Raw genomic sequence first — 12,032 nt, forward strand, 5'->3', positions numbered from 1 at the left:
TAGTTCCAGGTTGTTCTCTTCCCTTCTAAGAAATGGGGACAGAATCTGTGTTACCACAGAGTTCTTTTGAAAATGGCCAGTATTACCAGTACTGTTGCAATCACCCCCTTTGTTCTATGGCTCATGTCAATCTTTTCTAAGTTTGATGTATCCTCACACTTGTTTTAGCTTTAATCTCAGGAACCATTGGATATGTTATAATATTTTTACTGTAAATTTTATTGCTCAGATTACCAGGTTAATATACTTTCTACTGTATTCTATATTGGAACTATTCTGAATAGACATCAACTCTATTTGTTGTCTGGTAGATAACTTTACTGTGTATGTGGAAAGGATGTTGATCACCTTTTAACACTCAAAACCTAGTTTAACCAGTTTAATATTCAGTAGCTTCTTTCTTGGTTTAACTTATCAGCTCAATTGGTGAGCTCTGAACTGAAGTGTCCAAATAAAACGATTGTTTCCTCTCCGCAGATGTTAAAGGATGGGCTGGATTTGTTACCGATCTGAGTTCTTGGGCTCTACTCAATAGGAACTGATAACAGGCCAGGTGAGGAATTCAGGCAAAGCTTTACTGGGACTTGTCCTGCAAGACAAGTGAACAAGAATAAGAAACATTTGCCCTTGCTTGTTCCCTGATGGGAGGCGGGGCTGGTTCCTTAAATGGGGTGGGAGTGGGGGCGGATAAGTAGATCTGATGGAAGTGTGGCTTAGATGGTCTGCCCACCTGTTTGGTGATGCTGTGTGCAGAGGTCCCATGCAGTATACTGCTTTTGTTCTCAGCACCTCAGAAGTGGCATTTGGGTTTTGGCCTTTTTGTGTCTTCAGTTCAGTCGCTCAGTTGACTCTTGCAACCCAAGGACTGCAGCACGCCAGGCTCCCTGTCCATCACTAACTCTCGGAGCTTGCCCAAACCCATGTCCATCAAGTCAGTGATGCCATCCAACCATCTCGTTCTCTGTCATCCCCTTCTTCTCCTGCCCTCAGTCTTTCCCAGCGTCAAGGTCTTTTCAAATGAGTCAGTTCTTTGCATCAGGTGGCCAAAATATTGGCGTTTCAGCTTCAGCATCAGTCCTTCCAATGAGTGTTTAGGACTGATTTCCTTTAGGATTGACTCAATGGATTGCCTTGCAGTCCAAGGGACTCTCAAGAGTCTTCTCCAGCACCGCAGTTCAAAAGCGTAAATTCCTCGGCACTCAGCTTTCTTCATAGTCCAAATCTCACATCCATACATGACTACTGGAAAAAACATTGTTTTGATTAGACGGACCTTTGTTGGCAAAGTAGTGTCTCTGCTTTATAATATGCAGTCTAGGTTGGTCATAGTTTTTCTTCCAAGGAACAAGTGTCTTTTAATTTCATGGCTGCAGTTACCATCTACAGTGATTTTGGAGCCCCCTTCACTGTTTCCACTGTTTCCCCATCTATTTGTCATGAAGTGATGGGACCGGATGCCATGATCTTAGTTTTTTGAATTTTGAGTTTTAAGCCAACTTTTTCACTCTCCTCTTTAACTTTTATCAAGAGACTCTTTAGTTCTTCTTCGCTTTCTGCTATAAGGGTGGTATCATCTGTATATCTGAGGTTATTGATATTTCTCCTGGCAATCTTGATTCCAGTTTGTGTTTCATCCAGCCCGGCATTTTGCATAATGTACTCTGCATTTAAGTTAAATAAGCAGGGTGACAATATACAGCCTTGACGTACTCCTTTCCTGATTTGGAACCAGTCTGTTGTTCCATGTCCAGTTCTAACTGTTGCTTTTTGACCTGCGTACAGATTTCTCAGGCGATAGGTCAGGTGGTCTGGTATTCCCATCTCTTTAAGGATTTCTCACAGTTTGTTGTGATCCACACAGTCAAAGGCTTTGGTGTAGTCAATAAAGCAGAAGTAGATGTTTTTCTGGAACTCTCTTGCTTTTTCTATGATCCAGCAGATGTTGGCAATTTGATCTCTCATTTCTCTGCCTTTTCACAATGCAGCTTGAACATCTGGAAGTTCGCAGTTCATGTACTGTGAAGCCCAGCTTGAAGAATTTTGAGCATCATTTTGCTAGCGTGTAAGATGAATGCAGTTGTGGAGTAGTTTGAACATTCTTTGGCACTGCCTTTCTTTGGGATTGGAGTGAAAACTGATTTTTTGCAGTCCTGTGGCCACTGCTGAGTTTTCCAAATTTTCTGGCATATTGAGTGAAGCACTTTCACAGCATCATCTTTTAGGATTTGAAATAGCTCAACTGGAATACCATCACCTCCACTAGCTTTGTTCCTAGTGATGCTTCCTAAATCCCACTTCACTTCACATTCCAGGATGTCTGGCTCTAGGTGAGTGATCACACCATGGTGGTTATCTGGGTCATGAAGATATTTTTTTGTACAGTTCTTAGGTGTATTCTTGCCACCACTTCTTAATATCTTCTGCTTCTGTTAGGTCCATACCATTTCTGTCCTTTATTGTGCCCATCTTTAAATGAAAAGTTCCATTGATATCTCTAATTTTCTTGAAGAGATCTCTAGTCTTTCTTGTTCTATTGTTTTCCTCTATTTCTTTGCATTGATCACTGAGGAAAGCTTTCTTATTTCTCCGTTCTAGTCTTTAAAACTCTGCATTCAAATGGGTATGTTTTTCCTCTTCTCCTTTGCCTTTCACTTCTTTTCTTTTCTCAGCTATTTTTAAGGGCTCCTCAGACAACCATTTTGTGTTTTTGCATTTCTTTTTCTTGGGGATGATCTTGATCACTGCTTCCTGTACAGTGTCATGAACCTCCATCCATAGTTCTTCAGGCACTCTGTTTATCAGATCTAATCCCTTGAATCTATTTGTCACTTTTTTTGGGGGGGCGGTATCTTACTGTTCATAATTTTCCCCAGCTGTGCATGTATGCAGTTATTTTTAGTTCTTTACTGTTTTTTTTTGTATTCTGTGCTCAGTATGCATTTGTTAAGGTACAGAGCAGTGCTATGGGGGGGTCCCAGGTTCCAGCCTTTCTTAGATTGATGTGAAACTTTGTTCCAATAGAGCCCAGTTCATGATGAAGAAATTGTTCAGAGCACATCTCTGTGGGTGACCTTCTTTCTTGTGTTTCTGGAGTAATAACTATTTTTCATTTTATATTTTTTGATTATAATGTTTTTTGGAAAACAGGAATTAAATGTTTGAAATAGCTCAGATGGTAAAGCGTCTGCCTACAATGCAGGAGACCTGAGTTCGATCCCTGGGTTGGGAAGATCCCCTGGAGAAGGAAATGGCAACCCACTTCAGTATTCTTGCCTGGAGAATTCCATGGACCAAGGAGCCTGGTAGGCTACAGTCCACGGGGTCTCAAAGAGTCAGACACGACTGAGCGACTTCACTCACTCAAACCCATGAAAAAGAAGCTTCTCTTGCTCAGGAACATGAAAGTTAATCTGGAATTAGGACAAACCCTTTCTACTTAAGTCTGTCCAGACTGCCACTTCAACCCAGTTCTGCTTACTCAACTCAGACTTTTTCAGGGTAACTTTGTAAAATTATTCCTGCTCTGAGCCTCAGTATACTCACCTGTAACCCACAGTAGACCAACTTGCCTGTATCGTTAAAACTTCAAATGTGTTCCAGTCCTGCAACAGTTACAAAAAACACTTAAGAAAGAAACAGAGGCATAGGCCCAGAGATAGAGGCGTATCTTTTTCTCAGCTTGTCTTTCTCTATCTCTGAATCAGAGGTAAATCATAAATTTGATTGTGTCATCCTTGGCATTAAATCCTTTTACGGTTTCCCATAACCATCAGGACAAAAATCTCAGTTGTTCATTATAGCTCACAGGGAGCTCTAGAACTGGGGTGACCCTCCAGAGTTGCTTCCAATTAACATAAGGGGCAGCTTCCATATCCTGCATCTACCAGTCATTGGATGCTGGCCACCTGCGAGAGAGAACTTGGAGGAGGCAGTTTCCTTGGGCTGAGTGCCAAATGGACGAAGGGTGATGTAATTGGAGCAGAGTGTGGGTTTCGGCAGCAGGGAGGGGCTTCCTGAAGTGGGTGAAAAACTTACTAATTGGTCTTCCTGTAGAAATTTATTGCCCCTGGATCCTTCCTTTTACAATTGGCAGCAAAGGACCATCTTTCCCCACATTAAGGTTCACCTTCTGGTATCTTTGTGGCAGAGCAGGGGGGTATGTTGATTGTAAGCATTAAACAACATATTTTCCTCATACAGAATAATCTTACCTGAAGAATCTAAGAAGAAAAAGAGGAAAGAAGGAAGAATGAAGCTTTCCCAGGTAAAAATCATAGTCTTTGTTGATCTGTTAACTCTTTCCTAAAAAGACAAGATTTGGACTTGTTAAACTTCTCTATCCATGAAGTTTCCTGCCTAAAATATTTAATCACACACAGGGCCTTCCCTGAATCTCCTCTCATCTCCCTGCAGATTGATCTTCACTGTGACCCAGTGACCTAGAACTTAAGGAAGAGTGTCCTTTTAGGTGATCCTCCTGTGAAAGGTTTTGTTCTCAGGAGTGGATTGGAGGTGAGAGTAGGCTCTGTGGTGTCAGTGAGGTACGGTAGTAAGGATTGTTCAGAAAACCCTTCTGCATGCCCTTTCAGCTCCATGTAAACCAAAGAGGCTACATATAAGCAATGTACTGGTTGGCCAAAAAGTTCGTTCAGATTAGAAAAACTCAAATGAACTTTTTGGCCAATGGAATACTAATGTAGGTAAATACCCGAGGAGGTGTAGAATGAAAGACTGATGGGGAAACATGCTTTTCGAGATTTTAAAAGTTAAAAAAGTGAATCAGTATGTTTCTGGCTCTAAAATATTTCTGTACACTAGCAATAAACAACTTGAAAGTAAGTAAAAATGCAAACTAGTACAGCCACTATGGAGAACAGTGTGGAGATTCCTTAAAAAACTGGAAATAGAACTGCCTTATGATCCAGCAATCCCACTGCTGGGCATACACACTGAGGAAACCAGAAGGGAAAGAGACACGTGTACCCCAATGTTCATCGCAGCGCTGTTTATAATAGCCAGGACATGGAAGCAACCTAGATGTCCATCAGCAGATGAATGGATAAGAAAGCTGTGGTACATATACACAATGGAGTATTACTCAGCCATTAAAAAGAATACATTTGAATCAGTTCTAATGAGGTGGATGAAACTGGAGCCTATTATACAGAGTGAAGTAAGCCATAAAGAAAAGCACCAATACAGTATACTAACGCATATATATGGAATTTAGAAAGATGGTAACAATAACCCTGTGTACGAGACAGCAAAAGAGATACTGATGTATAGAACAGTCTTATGGACTCTGTGGGAGAGGGAGAGGGTGGCAAGATTTGGGAGAATGGCATTGAAACATGTATAATATCATGTATGAAACGAGTCGCCAGTCCAGGTTCGATGCATGATACTGGATGCTTGGGGCTGGTGTACTGGGACAACCCAGAGGGATGGTATGGGGAGGGAGGACGGAGGAGGGTTCAGGATGGGGAACACATGTATACCTTTGGTGGATTCATTTCGATATTTGGCAAAACTAATACAATATTGTAAAGTTTAAAAATTAAATAAAATTTAAAACAAAAAGAGAGTAAGTAAAACAGTTGCCTTCACAAGACCATCAGAAAGAGTGAGAATTAATTTAAGGAACTGGAAGATTCATACAATGAAAACTACAAGTATTGATGCAAGAGTTGAAAGAAAAATAAATGTCAAGATATTCTGTGATTGCTGATTGGAAGACTTAGAGTAGTTAAGATGGCAGTACTTGCCAGAGTGTTAGAAAGATTCAGAACAATCCCTGTCAGAATCCCACCAGTCAATTTTGTACAAATGTGACCCTGGTCCTAAAATTCATTTTGAATAAGTGTGGCTCCCAGACAGCCAAAATAAATGTGAAAAAGAACAGAGTTGGAGGGCAGCATCAAACCATACTACAAACCAGGGGTAAACAAATCTGTGTTTTTAGCATGAGAAGGGTAATATAGATCAAAGTGATAGACTGAGTCCATGAGCAAACCCATCCATATTTCTTTTTTCTTTTTTAATTAATTAATTATTTGGCTGTGTTGGGTCTTAGAGGTGGCACATAGGCTTCTCTCTAGTTTTGGTGCTCAGACTCCAGAGTGAGTGGTCTTAGTTGCCCCACAACATGTGGGATTTTACTTCCCTTACCAGGGATTGAACCCCAGTCCCCTGCATTGGAAGGTGGATTCTTAGCCACTGGACTCCCAGGGAAGTCCCAGTCTATTCCTCTTTTTGAAAGAATGCCAGAAACATTCACAGAAAAAGAGTATCTGTGTTTTTTTTTTTTCTTAAAAGAGTAGTCTCTTTAAAAAAAATTGAAGTGTAGTAGACTTCAGAAGTGTAGATTCACAATGATTTGTCAATGTCTGGTGTACATTAAAGTACATTAAAGTGTATATATATATATATATATATACACACACACATACACACACACACACATTATTTTTTATATTCTTTTCCATTATGGTTTATTATAAGATATTGATGATAGTTCTCTGTGCTGTACAGCATGACCTTGTTATTTATCCATTCTCTATAGAATGGTTTGCATCTGCTAATTCCAAACTTTCAATCCATTCTCCCCATCCCACCTCCCCCCTGGCAACCACAAGTCTGTTCTCTGTTGGCGAATTTGTATCAGTTTGATAGATAGGTTCATTTGTGTTATATTTTAGAATCCACATATAAGTGATATGGTATTTGTCTTTCTCTGAGTTATTTAGTATGATAATCTCTAGATGCATCCATGGTCTTGCAACTGAAATGGCTTCATTCTTTTTATGGCTGCATAGTATTCCACTGTATGTATGCATGACATCTTGTTTAGCCATTCATCTGTCAGTGGACATTTATGTTGTTTGCATGTCTTGGCTATTGTGAATAGTGCTGCTTTGAACACAGGGGTGCATGTATCTTTTTGAATTATAGTTTTGTCCACATATATTTCCAGGGAGTGGGATTGCTGGATCATATGGCAACTCTATTTTTAATTTTTTGAAGAACCTTCATACTGTTTTTCCATAGTGGCTTTGTCAGCTTACATTCCTACCAACAGTGTAGGAGGGTTCCCTTTTCTCCACACTCTCTCCAGCATTTCTCATTTGTAGATTTTTTAACAATGACCATTCTGATCAGTGTGAAGTGAGGTACCTCATTTTTAGTTTTCGTTTGTATTTTTTTTGATAATTAATGATGTTGAGTGTCTTTTCTGGAGAAGGCAATGGCACCCCACTCCAGCACTCTTGCCTGGAAAATTCCATGAACGGAGGAGCCTTGTGGGCTGCCGTCTATGGGGTCAGAGTCGGACATGACTGAAGTGACTTAGCAGTGTCTTTTCAAGTGCCTTTTGCCCATCTGTATGTCTTCTTTCACGAAATGTCTGTTTAGATCTTCTGCCCATTTTTCGATTGGGTTGTTTTGTTTGTTTTTGAATTGTGTGAGATATGTGTATATTTTGGAAATTAAGTACTTGTTGGTTGCATCATTTGCAGGTATTTTCTCTTGGTCTGTAAGTTGTCTTTTTTCTTTTGTTGATGGTTCCCTTTGTTATACAAAACCTCATAAGTTTGATTGGTCCCATGTGTTGATGTTCACTTTTACTTCTATTGCTTTGGGAGGCAGACCTAAGAGAAATAATTTTTTGGTTCAGCCATGTTATAGTATGTATCAATACTGCATTCCTTGTCACATCTAAAGTGGGCCTCTTGTAGGCAGCATATGGTGTGCTCAAGGTTTTCAAGCCAGTCTGTCACTCTGTGTCTTCTAGTGGAGCATTCAAGTCCATTGACATTACAGGTAATTATTAATAGATAGGTATATACTGCCAATTTAAACCTGGTTTTCAGTTGATTCTGTATTTCTTTTTTTTTTTTTTTTTTTCTATTTCTCCTTTTGCAGTTTGATGATTTCCTATTATATTATGCTTGTGTTCTGTTCCTTTTGGTTTCTGTGAAATAGTTTTTGATTTATGGTTATCCTGTTTTTCAAGTATGTTAACCTCTTCCTGTATCTACTTTCTTTAGGCTGATAGTCATATAGACTTAAACACACTTTTTGTTAAAAAAAATTAACAAATCTACATTTTCTCCTGGATTGGAAGAATGAATATGGTTTAAATGGCCAAACTACTCAAATACATCTACACATTTAATATGATCCATATCAAATTACCCATGACATTTTTCACAAAAGTAGAACAAATAATCCTAAGAAATCAGACAAAAGGTTACATTTTATACTATTCTACTTATATGCAAATATCCCAAAGAGGTACATCTATTGAGATAAAGCATTAGTGGTGTCCAGGGACTGATAGCAAATGGGGAAGAAAGAAACAACTGCTGAATGGGTAAAAGATTTCCTCTGGGGACGACTGAAATATTTTTGAACGAGAAAGAGGTGATGTTCAACATTGTAAATGTACTAAATGTCACTGAATGGTCCTTTCAGTTCAGTTGCTCAGTCGTGTCCGACTCTTTGCGACCCCATGAATCGCAGCATGCTAGGCCTCCCTGTCCATCACCAACTCCTGGAGTTCACTCAAGCTCACGTCCATCGAGTCAGTGATGCCATCCAGCCATCTCATCTTCTGTCGTCCCCTTCTCCTCCTGCCCTCAATCCCTCCCAGCATCAGAGTCTTTTCCAATGAGTCAGCTCTTCACATGAGGTGGCCAAAGTACTGGAGTTTCAGCTTTAGCATCATTCCTTCCAAAGAACACCCAGGACTGATCTCCTTTAGAATGGACTGGTTGGATGCCCTTGCAGTCCAAGGGACTCTCAAAGAGTCTTCTCCAACACCACAGTTCAAAAGCATCAATTCTTCTGCGCTCAGCTTTCTTCACAGTCCAACTCTCATATCCATACATGACTACTGGAAAAACCATAGCTTTGACTAGATGGACCTTTGTTGGCAAAGTAACGTCTCTGCTTTTGAATATGCTATCTAGGTTGGTCATAACTTTCCTTCCAAGGAGTAAGCGTCTTTTAATTTCATGGCTACAGTCACCATCTGCAGTGCTTTTGGAGCCCCCAAAAATAAAGTCTGACACTGTTTCCACTGTTTCCCCATCTATTTCCCATGAAGTGATGGGACCAGATGCCATGATCTTCGTTTTCTGAATGTTGAGCTTTAAGCCAGCTTTTTCACTCTCCTTTAAAAGTGGCTAACTTTGTTAATATGAATTTCACCTCAGTTAAAAAAAATTGGAGGATTGTAACTTGCTCAGAATTATCTTATATAGATCACTCAGAACATTCATTCCAGCCAAGCCAGTCCTTACACGTCTGATTCTGTAAGACTGATTTTCAGAACTCTCTCCCTATTCATTTGGTGAAATGTTTCCTTTCAGGGACTGTTTACATTCAAGGATGTGGCTGTAGAATTCACTCAGGAAGAGTGGGAATGCCTGGATCCTATTCAGAGGGCCTTGTACAGGGATGTGATGCTGGAGACCTACAGGAACCTGCTCTCCCTGGGTGAGGAAAACGTCTCTGTTTGTAATTTTTTCCCATACAAATGTTCTGTCTGACCTTAGGTAACAAATTTCCAGAACATTTATTGTACACTATATATGTATATTTTTGCCATATAATTGTACTCCATGAAATCCCATAGTTGAGATTTCAGACAGTTTTCCTTAATTCTTAAACTTTATACATGTGTGTGTTGATCTGAGCCTGATATTTCAAAAGTCAGTGCTTCTCAAGATACTTTTTACTTTGCCTATCATGTGTTCCTTCTGGAATGAAAAAAAAATTTTTTGTACTTACTCAAGAGTCTTTTAGAATTCCAGAGACTATTATTTTGTATAATTGTGGTTATTTATTAACTTACTTGCTAGATTTATCTTTATTTATGAAAATGTATCAATTATTGTGATGTATAGATTTGTAAAAATATTTTTTATTGCATCATGTTCACATGTGATTAAACAGTATTATAAAGATTAGGGATTAGGGAAGACAGTCTCGAATCTCAATTATGATTTCATGCCTCCAGTTCTGTAAGCCAGTACGTAGATAGACTTTCTACTTATGGAGTATCATTTAATTATCCAAGTTATATGGCAAAAAAGTGTGCGTTGTACATTGTATGTACTTGAAATTTTATTATCTGAGATAAGAGAAAACATTAATGCTGGAAAAAGTACAAAAAGAAAACTAAAAGAACTGTCATAGTGTTTGAAGACCATGATTGAAGAACTTTTGTGGTCGTTGTATTATTTTTGTGTAAGTGTCTAATTCAACATGAAATATTTTCCAACTCTGTGTAATAGGAAGCTATTCTGCCACATTTGCAGTCAAGGAATTATCATCCCCAAAAGAGGACATCAGTAAAGGAGAATTATGCCACCTAATGACATTAGAGAAAAATGAAACTTATGGCATCAAGGATTTTGACCTCAAGGAAATCTGTGAAAATATGCAGGAGAGTGAGAGTGAGTGGGGATATGATGCAAGAAACGACAAAGAAGTGCTTTTGACCCACAACAAAAATCTCAGTCAGAAGGAAGATCAGGATAATAAATCCTTAATTAATTTTCCTCAGAGTGTTTCTGTAAGAAGTAATACATATGAATATTTCACGCACGACAAGCCATTCATAAGAAATTTGTTAACAATGAAAGATAACATAATCATCGCTGGACACAATATAAAGTGTTTGGACAGTAGAACTGGAGCAAGACTGCAGGCACAGGTGGCTGAACTGCAGAGATTTACAACTGAGGAGAAAATGTATGGAGGCACTCAACTTGAGAAGTCAGTCAGCAATGGTTCCTCAGTTTCCTCACTTCATCAAATTCCTCCTAGTGTGGAAACCACTGTGTCATCTGCACAACACAGGAAAACACACACTCGAGAAAAATCTTACAACTGTAATGACTGTGGGAAGGCCTTTAGCAAAAAATCAAACCTCACAAATCACAAGAGAATTCACTCTGGACAGAAACCTTACAGATGTAGTGACTGTGGCAAAGCCTTTAACCACCAGTCCCACCTTATAGCACATCAGAGAGTGCATGCAGAAGAGAAAGCATATAAATGTGGTGTCTGTGGCAAGGTCTTTAGTCGAAATTCACATCTTGCAAATCATCACAGGATGCACACTGGAGAGAAACCTTACAAATGCAATGAATGTGGCAGAGCTTTTACCCAATTTTCACACCTTAGCAGACATCAGAAGATGCATGCTGGAGAGAAACCACACAAATGTAATGAGTGTGGCAAGCATTTTACCCAGCGTTCAAACCTTATGGCACACCAGAGAATTCATACAGGAGAAAAACCTTTTAAATGTAATAAATGTGATAAGGCTTTTATTGAACGGTCACAGCTTTGGGGTCACGAGAGAACTCATACTGGAGAGAAACTTTACAAATGTGATGAGTGTGGAAAAGCCCTTACAAGACATTCATATCTTACGCAACATAAAACCATCCACACTGGAGAAAAACCTTACAAATGTAATGAGTGTGGCAAAGCTTATACCCAGTTTGCAAGCCTCACGAGGCATCTGAAAATACACACTGAAAACAAACATATGCCTCACACATATGGAAACGCTTTTATTTCAAAGCTCAAAGTTAAAACAATTCAGACAAAATTTCTGCATGTATTCCAGCCTTACTCAGCTAATGGGACTCTATCAGGGTGGAAAAACACATACAGATGCCCAGCAGACACATGAAAAGATGCTCAGCATCATTAATCATCAGGGAAATGCAAAACACAAAGTCAATGAGATCCCACACTATAGTTAGAAAGACAATAAATAACAAGCATTAGCAGTGCTGTAGAGAAAAGGGTACTCTTGGGCCTTGGTGCTGGTATTGTAAATTGGTGCATCATTTATGCAAAACAGTAAGATTCTCAGAAATTAAAAAACAAAAAACCTATTATGTGAGCCAGGTTTCGCACTTCTGGCCATTTACTGGCAGAACAGAAAAACACTAATTTGAGAAGATATAGGCACTCTTAATATTCACTGTAGCATTATTTCCAATAGCCAA

The 12,032-nt window shown here is 39.2% G+C and overlaps 1 protein-coding gene across 1 annotated transcript in view; it reads left to right on the forward strand.

Moving 5' to 3' along the window:
• Nucleotides 1-12,032, forward strand: part of LOC102269322 (zinc finger protein 677-like) — an 84,376-nt gene that overhangs the window by 1,175 nt on the left and 71,169 nt on the right. Inside the window, exons 2-6 of the mRNA XM_070387083.1 lie at nucleotides 478-553; nucleotides 1,986-2,327; nucleotides 4,201-4,264; nucleotides 9,372-9,498; nucleotides 10,299-11,563. Of these exons, the coding sequence (XP_070243184.1) occupies nucleotides 2,278-2,327; nucleotides 4,201-4,264; nucleotides 9,372-9,498; nucleotides 10,299-11,563 (1,506 nt within the window). The 5' untranslated portion in view covers nucleotides 478-553; nucleotides 1,986-2,277. The remainder of the gene's footprint in view (nucleotides 1-477; nucleotides 554-1,985; nucleotides 2,328-4,200; nucleotides 4,265-9,371; nucleotides 9,499-10,298; nucleotides 11,564-12,032) is intronic.

Source organism: Bos mutus, chromosome 18, assembly GCF_027580195.1.
Source record: "Bos mutus isolate GX-2022 chromosome 18, NWIPB_WYAK_1.1, whole genome shotgun sequence".
NCBI classification, from domain to species: Eukaryota; Metazoa; Chordata; class Mammalia; order Artiodactyla; family Bovidae; genus Bos; species Bos mutus.